The sequence below is a fragment of the Aulonocara sp. 'chitande type north' Nkhata Bay genome, linkage group LG9, assembly GCF_057382095.1.
Source record: "Aulonocara sp. 'chitande type north' Nkhata Bay isolate Kocher_YH1m ecotype deep benthic linkage group LG9, A_spYH_male_GT1.1, whole genome shotgun sequence".
Taxonomy (NCBI): domain Eukaryota; kingdom Metazoa; phylum Chordata; class Actinopteri; order Cichliformes; family Cichlidae; genus Aulonocara; species Aulonocara sp. 'chitande type north' Nkhata Bay.
This window is the reverse complement of record NC_141352.1, coordinates 16055280-16069276: the sequence shown is the minus strand read 5'-3', so window position 1 is coordinate 16069276 and position 13997 is coordinate 16055280. Positions and strand designations below refer to the sequence as shown.

General features: G+C 40.8%; 1 protein-coding gene across 4 annotated transcripts in view; it reads left to right on the top strand.

Annotated features, from left to right (window-relative positions):
- The window catches only part of sema5a (sema domain, seven thrombospondin repeats (type 1 and type 1-like), transmembrane domain (TM) and short cytoplasmic domain, (semaphorin) 5A), a 153410-nt gene extending 149186 nt beyond the window's left edge, over positions 1–4224 (top strand). For 3 of the 4 annotated variants that reach the window (XM_086306105.1, XM_086306103.1, XM_086306104.1), the window contains one exon: positions 2792–4224. In XM_086306105.1, coding sequence (XP_086162231.1) covers positions 2792–2911 — 120 coding nt within the window. In that variant the 3' untranslated portion in view covers positions 2912–4224. Of the gene's footprint in view, positions 1–1370; positions 1632–2791 lie in introns of all 4 variants that reach the window. The other variant, XR_015131032.1, reaches the window with a different exon arrangement.
- The last annotated feature ends 9773 nt before the right edge of the window (positions 4225–13997 follow it).

Below are 13997 nucleotides of genomic sequence, written 5' to 3'. Positions count from 1 at the left end.
CCAGATGCCTCTAATAAAATAATAAAGATCTCACCGTGTAGACATTATAAATGAAAAGTATCAGTTCTACACACTGGTTTCCAATGCTGAAATATCCAAAGGTTATTCCACTATAGACTGGATATAAGATCAACATGGTCACTCACAGGTTTGTGAAATATTTTGAAGCCTAGGGGATGGGTTTGACTGAGAAAAACAACATTCATAAGCTAGCAATTTATTAATCACAAAATATCCCTGTTCTAAAAAATAAGCACCATACTGTATTAAATAAGACTTGAAATTAGTATTTGAAGCCATAGACTCACAGATTCAAGTGTTTGCATAGGTCACAAATAAAGTGATAGTGTTTTATTGACTTTTTTATGTAACTAGAAAAGTCACCCCCTGCTGGCCATTAGAGGGAATTGATATTTCATCCGTGTTTTGATTACAGTCTATGATTGGCATACCTCCTGTGATTAGCTGGTTAGCTGTGATCAGGTTGTGACTATTGTGAGGGAGGACTTAGTGAACAGTTATTTGAACATCTTTATCTTCAGGAGTTGAACAGTCAGTATGATACTACAGGAATCCAGATAAATAAGCACTTTTTTAACAGCTTTGCGTTCCTTTGCAAAGGTTTTTTGATGCTGTACACCATCAGGGGGCACATTCACTATCAGAAACTGTCTATATTATGAACTAAGTGAATACCTGGATCTCTGTTTGCAAAACCACTTCACAGTTATGAAAATGTTTTGTATAACTGTCAGAATGTGAACAGATCCGCTGGCTCGAAGCAAACTTCTCTGAATGTTATTTCGTTGCAAAATGAAGGTGTGAGGAGCTTCATCTCTCATGCAATTAGAGTCAGGAGCACAGAGCATAATTCAGTTAGAGCAGTTGCAGATAGAGGAGGATATGAATATAGACACTCCATGCGAAAATACAAAAGGAGGTGCCTGACAATTGAATAATGTGTGATTTTCCAGAAGCACATTCTGCCTCCAGCCCTCTCTCTGTGGGCCTAAACAGTTCAGATGTTGCAGTGAATTTTCAACCATTAAGTGTGCAAAACCATAACATGCTTCTTTTAGGTGTGTACAGGAAGGACTCGTGAACACCTGACGTCGTATTTTAGCAGATTTGGCTCAGATCCTGATGTTGATGATGCATTTGTCGTTGTTGTTATTATGCACAGTGTATCACAGACACACTTCATACCGGTGTCCTGGAGTATTTGCAGCTGTATAGTTTATGATCGCAACGCTCACCGTTAAGCTGCACTTTTATGTACAGTGTATCATATTTCCAGGCTTCCTGTAAAACAGAATATGGCCTTAGGGTTTCTCTGAGATGACTCTTGCCCGTTCCTCTCCTCCTTGCAGCCAGATGTGTCGGTACTCTTGCCCTTGGACGACCCCGCCATGCACCAGCCTCTCTCTTCTAATATGGGGGTGTCTATGCGTGGACTGGAGATTTTCTACTAACCACTGACCTCTACAACATCTCGCCTTTTGACTCTTCCCCCCCAACAGCAATTTGACCCAAACCACTACTACTTCTGCTACTGCTACTACTACTGCTACATCCTGTTCCCCACCGTGCCCCGCCCCTCCACTTCCTGTGGCTCTTCCTGTGTGTGGCAGGTTGGAGTACAGTACTCTAGTTTCTCTTTCTCTGCTCAGACCCTTTTCATCCCTCCATCACGAAACCCTCCCTTCTCCTTCGCAGCTTGTGAGAAGGCAGTGTATCCCATCTTTATGTTTCTCTTAAAAGCGCCTCCATGTGCATGTTTTTTTCTTTCCGTGTCCGTATTCCTTGTTTTGTTTCTTACTTGATGGTTTTGATTTGTTGGGTTCTTTTATTAAACTCCTCTGTTACCTCTCTTTCACTGATTCTACTTTATAGTTAAAGATACGTTTGTTTACAAATACATACAAATATAATCACTCCTGAGCCAATTAAAAGCATTTAAGGCAAGATGAAGTAGGTGATGCTAACAAGCATCGTAGCACATCTGTTTGAAAGCAGCCATGGGGCCACCTGCAGAGACACATAACCGTCTCCGGGGCGGCAAGAGAGTTGATTGCATTCCCTTTGTATGCAAATCACATAATGGGAATGAAGCAAAATATATGAGTTTTTTGTCCGGCACACTTGTTCCCTATCAGTGTCAGTCGGAAGCATCCATCAGCTGCAAACGCAGCATCATCAAGTGTTCAATTACGGTTGCCCCCAAGGGACTCCCAGCACACACTCCACTACAGCAGACTGGAAATGAACACATCTATTTGCCAAATTGCTGATGTTGTATTGAGCACCACATCAGAGGCATCACTCCATGTTTACCATGTCACGCGGGGACAGAGAAGATGCCCCCATGGCTCATCCTTATTGTTTAACAGAAAAGTGACTCTCACATGATCAATTTTTATGGCTTAGATTGTCCTGAGGACCAACAATCCAAGGGCCATAAAAACTGCTGATGCTGTGTATTAGAGATGACAGAGGTGGACATACGGATGCGCATCAAAATAATTTAGCCCTGTGGTGGCTTATCATTTTTCCAGCCTGTTTGCAAATGCTTTGACCTTGCACTGTGGAAAGTATGTTTCATTCACTGAGCAGCCCCTCATTGATTTGTGTTGCTCCCTTTTTTTATTTCGGGGAGGGTTGCTAGATGGATTTGCTTTTACCTTGCCATCTGGGCTGAATAATCACTCGATCCATGCGTCGGAAACAAGTCCATACTGACTCAGCTTCCTTCCTTCTCTCCTTCTTCTCTTTTTTCTTCTTATGTTCACAGGCCTTCAACAAAAACAATCTGATTCTGGAGGAAAGAAATAAGTATTTCAACCCACAGCTTGCCGGGAAGACCTATACCAATGCATACTTCACCGACCTCAACACCTACGATGACTATTAACCCTCGACACCTACCTTATCATCAAATCTGACTTTTTTCTTTTCTTTGTGCTTTGTATTGAGATTCGTCACACCACGCGTGGGACAAGCCCACTCTGAGACTCTATGGCAGCTGGTATGTAATTAAACACAGACACACAGTGTTGCCAACAGAGGGAAATCCCCACTTTCTCTCAGGTGCCTTGAGGTACACTTGGAAAGCTCAATGTTTTGGGGGTATATCTTGCCTTGACTCTTACTGAGAAATAGACAACTGGATTTCCTGATGTGGATTAAACAAAAACAAAAGAAACAAAAAAACAACAAAAAACTAAGAAGGGAAAAAGAAGAACTCACGTCAACGAGACTTTGGGAACCGTATCCCTTTTAACTTTCCTGTGACGCCTCTAAAACAGACCTGTATTTGTAATGATTGGAAATAACCACAAATTGCTTTGCATGACTTCATCTGATGTGTTTTCTCTGCCTTTCGGTTTGATTTTGCATGATCGATCGCATTCCATGGTGTAGGGGGCATTTTGATTTTTGGGGTTTTTTGCTGGGCTTAGATTCAGGGCTGGTTTTGGATGTCATAAAAAAACAAAGGCTGCGGTGATGCCTGGTGGCTTTACTGCAGCAGCAGTCTCCAGGCAGATCAATATCTACCCCCAGCCCCAGAATCAGGATGTAGTTATTTGAAGTCTGTGGTCAAGTTTGTCCATGTTTTTCTTTAGTTTGCTTTTCGTTCCTCTAGCAGCTAGAAGTGTTTAAACTTTCAATGTAAAATTATTTTCTCTTTTTCATTTTGCTTTTAAAGATTACATGTTTTTCTTTGTTTGTTTTGTACAGGAAGTTCAATTTGAATCCCCTGTCTGCGGGTTTTCTAAATACATTTATTCGGTGTCTCAAGTGTTAAAAGAACATTTTCCTTTAAAAAAAAAAAAAAAAGGTTTATGTACGTTCTGGCAAGTAATTGGGAGTATTCATTTCAGCCTGCATCAAGTTTCGTCCTCGTCATTGTACTTTTTATATATTTTTTGTAAAAAAAATGTTTTTGAATTTTGATAGTGCTCATTATTATTCTTTGGCTTCTGAGCTAAGTGTTTGTGAGAGCAGGCATTTGCTGTACAGATGGTGCAAAGTAGCAACTACTGTTCTCCTGAAAACCCAACTGGAGTGCTACTCATATACTGTAAGATGACATTCAATCATTAAGTTGAGATCTTTCTGTTCAGAGTGTATAACCAAATATTAGGTTATTCAATGGTTTAGTTGCGACTAACTCTTTTTACATGTTTGCTTGTGTTACTGTGCATAAATTAAAATTGCTTCGTACACAAACTTGTCAAGGTGTGAATTATACACGTTTAGTTTCTTGCAGTTTCATCTGTAAAGTGTGAAAGCGATACATCACATGACTGCTTATTACCTGTGTGGCTCTAATGAATGACATAAGGAGGAGAAAACAGATTATTTAAAGCTGCTATTCCCAACCAGGGCCCTATTTCAGGAAGCCGGTTTAGAAAACTCAGAGTGAAAAACGATACTCAGGGTTGAGTAACCCCGAACTGTCCAACTCGGAATATTCGGTTTCAGAAAGGCTGATAACAATTAGTTCAGTCAACGCGGAGTTGCTTTAACCCCAAGTTAAGCGCGCGCACGAGGATACATAAAGCCCTGATTAGTGGAGCACAGATTAAGCGAGTCACCATGGAGACGGAGGGAAAGAAGGCGCGGTCAATGTATTTTACAGCGCTTGAGGCCGAAATTCTGATGGCAGCATATGCCGATAACATGCTAATTTTGCGGAAAAAAAGTAACACAGCCTCAGCTGCAAAAGAAAGGGAGCATGCATGGCAAAACATAGCCGACAGAGTCAATGCGTGAGTGTTAATTTAAACATTGATCTAGGGATTTCCACCCATTTAACACGTTATTTTATTATATTTTATTTTATTTTTTATTTTATACATTTTATTTTGTGATGTGATGTGAGCACAGGTGCAACCCAACAGGCCCCAAACGTTCCTGGCAGCAAGTAAAAATGAAATATAAAAATATAGTCCAAACAGGTAAGGTGTAATTGTATTATGAGCCATAGTGCTCGGTCTGTTTGTCCCATGTAAATCAATTGCAGTTAGAGGCTACATTAATTTTCTTTCTGTAAGCACTTATTGAAATTATCTGAGCACATTACAAGTACATATTTGCTTACTCTGTATGCTCAAATGTGACCCGTTATAGCCAACAGAAAAAAAAGCGGAGGCCCGAAAAACAGGTGGGGGTCCTCCACCACCACCACTCACAGAGCCTGGCCACTTGGCTTCCACATTTGTGATAATGTTGGCAGCATCACATATGATCTTCACAGTGCAGAGAACACAAATTAGCATCCATTACTATAATGAAATAATTTGTTAGTTTGAAATGCTACAGGGAACTATGTACCTGTACATTAATGCTGTGGAAAGACTTCCTGTTCACATAGTCTCCTTCATTTACTGAAGGAGCAATGATTGGAATGTGAGTGCCATCTATACAGCCAATCACGCCTGGGAACCGTGAAAATAAATGTAACATTTAAGTAGTAGTTCAAGTATCACCACATCATAAATTAAGTTTTGGTCATCCTGATACCTGCAATTTTGTGGAATCCCTCTTTGATAAATCTTGTGGGTCTATGACCGGGGAACACCACAGACGAGTGCAGGAGACGTTTCAGTGCAACTGTAACATTCCTGACTGCCCGACAGACGGTAGCCTTGGAAACGTGCTCAGCGTCACCAATATTATACAGAAAGCTCCCGTTTGCAAAAAACCGAAGTGCGATACAAATAATATGTACAGAACTGAGAGAATGTCCGCGATGTGTCACATGAGCAATATTAGGCCTGAGGATGTTATTCAAATAAATTATAGATTGTGCTGAAAAACGGTAACGTTCACACAGGAAATCATCAGGAAATGATAAAATGTCCGAACGCGCTCTAATCACTCTCTCCCGGCGGAGAGCTCTGCGGAGAATTTGGGCTTCAACATCTACTGGCTCTTCAAGGAAGGGACACGCCATGTCTGACACTTCCTACAGTCAGGTTTCCGACAAAGAGGCGGAGAAGGTCAGGGTTAGTTGAAGTAAACCTGCTAGGGGGCAGGTTAGCTTCACGGAGTGTGTCGTCATAGTAACTCACTCAGGATTAATCTAAACTCCCTTTGTGAAACCGAAAACCCAGAGTTTTCGTTAACTCGGGGTATACTTACTCAGAGTTTGCACTAAACCGGCTTCCTGAAATAGGGCCCTGGGCACAGGTTAAACCACTCAGGAGGTAATTCTGCAGTAGCCAAGGGATTGGTGCACATTTGAGCTCAAATCTGAAAAAAGCTAGTTTGAGAATTTTGTGGATCTGCACAGGGTGAAGCAGAAATGTTAGTTTCCTGATAGCGATAGAGAAGCAGTGCCAACAGATTGTTGCTATACGGGCCAAAGATGCAGACCAACAATCTTCCTCACTAGAAATAGCCAAGCAGCGACTTAGTCAAGAACAATGGAAATTTCTGGTATTTCAAATGTTAATCTTAATTTGACTGCCTACAAGTATGTCTCAAGCATATGTTTGAGACAACTTTAATGCATAAACTGCAAATGACACATTGTCTTGCCTCATTTCTTCATCCAACATGCAGAAGATTTTTTTGTTTTTACTTCTTCAAGAGGCCATTTGTGTCTATACGCACCATCACTGAACCAAAAATAATTCAAAGAACAGACACAGGTTGACATTTTTGAGTAAAAGATTCACAAAAAATAAACAAAGAAACATACATGAAAAGTTATTTTTCCATGTTAATCTACAAGTTTTAAAATTTTAGTGAACATAAAAAAATAACAACGTTGGCCCGGTGTTCAAATTCTGTTACAAATACAGTTACACTCATCGTGACCATGAATGTCATGCTAATTATGGGCATCTGATGATGTCTTTGAACTGTTTTTTTCCAGGGTAGAATGATTGCACAGTATACATCTACATAATAATTCGTGTTTACACAATGTCTTTTAACTTGAAAGGCTGTAAACTGCCATGGTCAGTTCAAACAATTGTACATACGTATGAGTTTTCTCAATGTAAGGACAATTTGCCAAGGTCTGGAAAAAGACCCAAACTGTCACCCGGATTGGTTAGAAATTGATAAGGAACAACCCAGGAAGATGAAACCTTCTGGAAAAAGGTTTTATGGTTAGACTAGACAGATTGAGTGATTTGGCAACAATGACAGGGGGTATGTTTGGAGGAGTAAAGGTGAGCCTTTCAACCCTATGAACACTGCAGAAGTGGCAAGCATGGTGGTGGTGGAATCATGCTCTGGGACTGTTTAGCTGGCAGAGGTACTGATACAGTGAGCTAATATAAATAAATATATGAAATTGTATGCTAAACACACCAAATAAATCCTTTAATAAGCAAATAATAGCAAATAAATAGCCAGACATATATATAAAAATAAGACTCTCCTTTTTGGTTTAATTGATAACCACCACCACTTAGATTGATTATCTGAAAGTATTGATGAATAAATTGTGGCTAACATGCTGGAAAGGTAGCTGAAATAGCAAACTGAAGCTGTGCATTAAAATCTGCTTATAAACTGTTAAAGGAAAAAGATGGAGTGCTCACTCACGCCTGGAGGAGGTCCCAGAACAGAAACAGGATACATTGGGGAGATTGCAGCTCTTTCGGCTGGTTTGGGAGCGCCTCAGTGTGGCCGGGGAGTGAGGACTGCTCCCCCTGCAACTACAACCCAAATCAGTGGCAGAAAATGAATGGATGAAAATCTTCATCTAAGTGTCATGGCTAAATTGTTATAACTGGTTAATAAACACAAATGGAGCATTGACTGAGATAAATTAGTAAATTCATAGCTATGTCTGATCCAGTTTCAAATGAATTCATATGAACACATTTGAACCTGACTGTGTTTTATGAAGTGGGTCCTTGAGTCCACCTTATAGGAAAATTGTGAACCCCTCACATGTATTTAAATCACTCACAAGTGTGAGACGCCTCTGTCCAATGTGGCTCATCTCACAACTTTGGAGACTATGATATTCCTCAGGCTAAACACTGTAAAACCACAGCAGCTCAGGCATGTACCAGCACTTCATAAATCACCCAAAACCAGAGGAAGAGACTCCCTCCACCTGTTTTAAAAGGAGTCTTCAGCAGGGCCCTGCGGTGACAAATGGCATCAGCATCGGTGGAAGGATACGTGAAGGATACAAATCGCGTGAGACAGCGGGGTAAAGGTTGTTGGGTCTCAAGTCCGAACTCTAATCTGTATGATTGGGTGTAATACCACACACCGTGCTGTTCTCCATCAACCTTCAACCTGACGTCCCATCTGTGTGCAGAGGGTAATGGGAGGGGCTGTTATTAATCACCCTGCTGTTTGGTTGGTTGAGGGTCTGACTTCAGAGAATTAATCTCTCTTTACCTTGACTTCATTCTCGCTACCTGAGTAAGAAGAAGAGATGCAGCAGTAGACACACAGATGGTTGTGTACAGAAGGGGCTAGGGGGCATATATATATATATTCATTGCATGCGCACACACAGACATACACACACATATACAGACTAAAGAGAAGCACTCAAGTTTTCTTGGGCACTTTTATCCTCCCATGAATTTGGCAGCAACACGAGCTATGTGGCTCGTAGTCAGTCAGACACATGTGACATTCCACTTTGACAGCAGGGGCCAGCACGATAAATGACTTTCTCAAAGTGGCATTTGGGGACTGCTAAAGGTCACAGCTAAAGGTCACAAGAGCAGGTCTGGTGCATGTCAGAGAAACTGACTGTGTGAGTGCCTGCATGTGTATAAAAAAGTCTAGGTGTGATGAGATGACTCACAGGATGAGATGGAGCAGATTCTGCGTTTTGTATATTAAAGAGGCTTTAAGGGAATGAATATTTGAGCCGAACAAATCGGGCGTTGAACGTGACAGAAAACTATTTAGGACCTAATGAGCTTTGTAATTAAAAAAGTCTCAACACCTAGATTGTCAGCCCCTGAGTTTTGAGCTGGTTGTTGAGGTTTTCTCAGTTTTTCTCTGTATTACTGGAGGAGCTTTACCTTATAATAAAAAGCAACCTTCAGGTAACAGTTGTTTGGATTTGGCGCTATATAAATAAAATTGAACTGAAATGTTATTCCATAAGTTCACTATGGTGTCATCAGATACCAGAAAAGCTCATCAGGCTCCTATTATTCTTAGGATTGAGCTGTTGTTTTGCACTAATTAGGAAATGTTAGCATGCTAACGCATTTTCCCAAAGTGGAAATGTTTTAGCGTCTGTAAGCATTTACACATGCTTGTTCCAGTGGTTTCGCAAATAAATAAATAAAAGCTAAACTGGCTAAAATAGAAAGCGAAACATCAAAAATAAAATATCCCTTCTGTCACGCTTAAACTCAGCATGTGTGGACAAGTTGGCAGTCTATTGCCATTCTTAATACAAAGATAGGCATTGTAAATGTTGAGATTTTAATGATTTTTTTCTTTGTTTTTTTAAAACATTTGTACTTTGACTTTGTCTTCTCATTCCTGTTGCAATGGGAATACAGGCAGGCTGTGGTTACTGAAATAAGCAATTACTTAACTTGCTTGTGACTTCAAGTCTAAAGCAAACGAATCAGTATTTTTCCCAAAAATCTGATATTGATTGGTCTGTTTAAATGAGTTTGGGTCAAGCATCATCTTTGTCCTTTGTTTAATAGAGTTTTGAATTTGTGCAAAACAAAGATTTTGGTCTTTTTAGTATTGTTTTTGTACAAGTCAAATATCACACTCAGAGACTCCTGAACAGATATATGTAAAGATGATGATAGAAAATCCTTATTTGGGGACAAAGTTAGTATTGCATATTAATCAAATAGAATTGCATATTCCATACATTCAGTTTTTATGCTAAGATAATTAAGTCGTCTGAGACACTTCAAGACCTTTGGCTCTTGTCCATATTATGACAAAACACAAAATTAATTTTATTTCTTTACTTTTGGAATCAGCCTGACGGGGAAAACATGACCTGTTTCCAATTAGCCGAATACACAGCTTTCTTTTTCACTGTTTTTATGTGAATCAAACCCTAAAAAAAGCTTCTTCTTTTTCTTCTTCTTTCAACTGCTTCCTTTAAGCTTGTATCTGTATCGTTATCAGTATCAAGTATCTTTGTACAGTTTTAAATTAAATACATGTCTGAATAATTGGCAGATCATAGTGTTTTATTTTTTTTATTTACCCTTTGCCCAACATAGTACTTTATATAGCCATTTTTTATAGTTTGTGGGTGTTAGTGTATGTGACTGAAAGATGGCACACGTTTGCTAGGAATTTAATTTCCCAAATATGAGCCAGGCTTCTCTGTGCAGGTAGCAGATTTGCTCATAAAGCATTCAGGAGCCCTGGTAATTAGCAGCCTGTATACAGAGGCCTCTGAGTGGCAAATAAGGCCAGTGAGTGAGATTGTTCCTGTCAGGCAGGTAACAGAGCGTGAACATCCCATTAAACACCTCTTTTTCCTCTCAAGATCAGATTTTCTCCCTTTTGCATGGATTGCTGTGCTCGAGATCGGTCTTTCTGCAGCTCCCCGAGTAGACTCGCCACCCCCGTTAGCACCGAAACATCAGCCGGACCGAGTTGACAAATTCCCCAAAATGATGTCCCCCTGACAACAAGTGGCTGCTGCTGCAGCTGCTGTTGTTATTCAGTGCCTGTGGTTAATCAAGCCCACGCTCTTTAGTCATTTGTTTGTGTGGAGGAAATCAAAAGAAGTTAAAGCAAAGTCTGGGACAGGACCCACATACAGTCAGGAGAGAAAACCGAGTGATGAATGGGTGCTGAAGCGTTGCTTTTGCACGAGTATGGAGAAGTGACGGCAGTAGATGTTGACTCAACTACCCCAGGGAAAACGGAAAATGCTGAACAATTTATGAGCTGTCATGAAATTTTGTGTTTTTTGCAGTAGGAAAATAACACCGATTACCGAAGATTGTTACACAGTGGAATCCTTGAGCGAGGAAGACGTGGCGGACAGTAAGCGCAGTTCAAATTAGTTTTAAAAGCAAGAGCGCCGCATTACCTCACACTCCCACTCCATCTCTCCCCACCTGAGGCCAAGGTGAAGCCGTGTGGATTTATCGCTTTATTTGTTGTTACTTGTAAATAGACTGAGTCAGACAGAAGATGCTTTAACTATCCCGCAGTGCATTGGAGCATCCCCTTAAATGTAAGTTTTTTCTCCGCACACTTGTATGTTTTGAAGCAAACATTCCCTAATGCAGCTTCAGTCCAGATTAACATTACCATGTATTCAAAGCAAACAGATGAGAAAGATTTTTCAAAGCAGCTCTAATCTCCATAACATCCTTGCTGCCACGCTTAAAGAAAAATATGTTTTCGAACAGCGACATCTTTGAGGAAAATTGTGTTTTTGCCACCGAGTCTAAGAATCCTACACTCATTAGGCTACATTAGCATCTGCTGTTGGGTGTTACTTTACAAGTTTCCAGACAGAAAAGCAGCCTCTTCTCTCTTTATTTCCTGCACTCTGTTTTGTCTTTTCCTTTATTCCAGGCAGAAGGAAGCACAACTTCCAGCAGGGCTCACGTGCAGATCTGTGTGGGTAGATAGGAAGCTGGCACGACGCTTCCAGTTCCGTTATGCCAGACTGAAGGATGAATGTCACCGTAGGCACTAATGCCAATTGAGAGATGGTACCATAGATTCCACCCTGAGACATCTGGAATCCCAGGTGCCCTTTCCAACCGATCCAGGTCTCAGCTGCAGGAAGCCAGGAGTCCTCGTGGATGCCAAAAGCTTCGCAACACCAGCCAAGCTACACTGAGCCTTATCGCCTCCACCAGAACCCTTTATGGGCCTATTCACCTCAATCAAAGCTGTTATTTAGGTAACGAGCCAAGATGGCGGATATCGCTGCGCTCCAATTACCCACTATGTCTTCTCCATGTTTCCTTGCCAACTCCCCCACAAGACCCGATTCTACTCATCTTTCCCAGCTGCTCTGGCGCTGCTCCCCTTCTTCAGTATATGTGCGGCGCGAGACCTTTCAGAACAGAAGGGCTCTGTCGGCGCTAGATTCACTCGCAAGAGATGACTGCCACGGTGTTTAGCGGGTTTTATCAATAGTGCAGAAGTGTCTGTCAAAGTGCAACGTCTTTAAGCCTGCAGGTAATCCGTGATATTACCAGTGTTGGTGTCATTACTCAGTAAAAGTAACGTGTTACAGATTACACATTACTTTTCTTAAAGGTAATTTAATATGTTTAGCCAGAGAAAGTAATTTGTTACACTACTCATTACATCACTTTCTTGTTGCGCTGTAAAACATTACCCCGTATGAACACAAAGCCAGCAACACAAGGCAAAGACAAAAAAACAGACAAAGAAAAACTTCATAGCGATCGCCTGCAGTGATTCTACAGATACAGAGGCTACAGACTGCTCATCAATATTTTTCTGACTTGTTGAAGTTCAATATCAGGGCCCTATTTCAGGAAGCCGGTTTAGAAAACTCAGAGTTAAAAACGATACTCAGGGTTGAGTAACCCCGAACTGTCCAACTCGGAATATTCGGTTTCAGAAAGGCTGATAACAATTAGTTCAGTCAACGCGGAGTTGCTTTAACCCCAAGTTAAGCGTGCGCACGAGGATACATAAAGCCCTGATTAGTGGAGCATAGATTAAGCGAGTCACCATGGAGACGGAGGGAAAGAAGGCGCGGTCAATGTATTTTACAGCGCTTGAGGCCGAAATTCTGATGGCAGCATATGCTGATAACATGCAGATTCCACGGAAAAAAAGTAACACAGCCTCAGCTGCAAAAGAAAGGGAGCATGCATGGCAAAACATAGCCGACAGAGTCAATGCGTGAGTGTTAATTTAAACATTGATCTAGGGATTTCCACCCATTTAACAAGTTATTTTATTATATTTTATTTTATTTTGTATTTTATACATTTTATTTTGTGATGTGATTTGAGCGCAGGTGCAACCCAACAGGCCCCAAACGTTCCTGGCAGCAAGTAAAAATGAAATATAAAAATATAGTCCAAACAGGTAAGGTGTAATTGTATTATGAGCCATAGTGCTCGGTCTGTTTGTCCGATGTAAATCAATTGCAGTTAGAGGCTACATTAATTTTCTTTCTGTAAGCACTTATTGAAATTATCTGAGCACATTACAAGTACATATTTGCTTACTCTGTATGCTCAAATGTGACCCGTTATAGCCAACAGAAAAAAAAGCGGAGGCCTGAAAAACAGGTGGAGGTCCTCCACCACCACCACTCACAGAGCCTGGCCACTTGGCTTCCACATTTGTGATAATGTTGGCAGCATCACATATGATCTTCACAGTGCAGAGAACACAAATTAGCATCCATTACTATAATGAAATAATTTGTTAGTTTGAAATGCTACAGGGAACTATGTACCTGTACATTAATGCTGTGGAAAGACTTCCTGTTCACATGGTCTCCTTCATTTACTGAAGGAGCAATGATTGGAATGTGAGTGCATCTATACAGCCAATCATGCCTGGGAACCGTGAAAATAAATGTAACATTTAAGTAGTAGTTCAAATATCACCACATCATGAATTAAGTTTTGTTCATCCTGATACCTGCAATTTTGTGGAATCCCTCTTTGATAAATCTTGTGGGTCTATGACCGGGGAACACCACATAGAGTACAGGAGACGTTTCAGTGCAACTGTAACATTCCTGACTGCCCAACAGACGGTAGCCTTGGAAACGTGCTCAGCGTCACCAATATTATACAGAAAGCTCCCGTTTGCAAAAAACCGAAGTGCAATACAAATAATATGTACAGAACTGAGAGAATGTCCGCGATGTGTCACATGAGCAATATTAGGCCTGAGGATGTTATTCAAATAAATTATAGATTGTGCTGAAAAACGGTAACGTTCACACAGGAAATCATCAGGAAATGATAAAATGTCCGAACGCGCTCTAATCACTCTCTCCCGGCGGAGAGAATTTGGGCTTCAACATCTACTGGCTCTTCAAG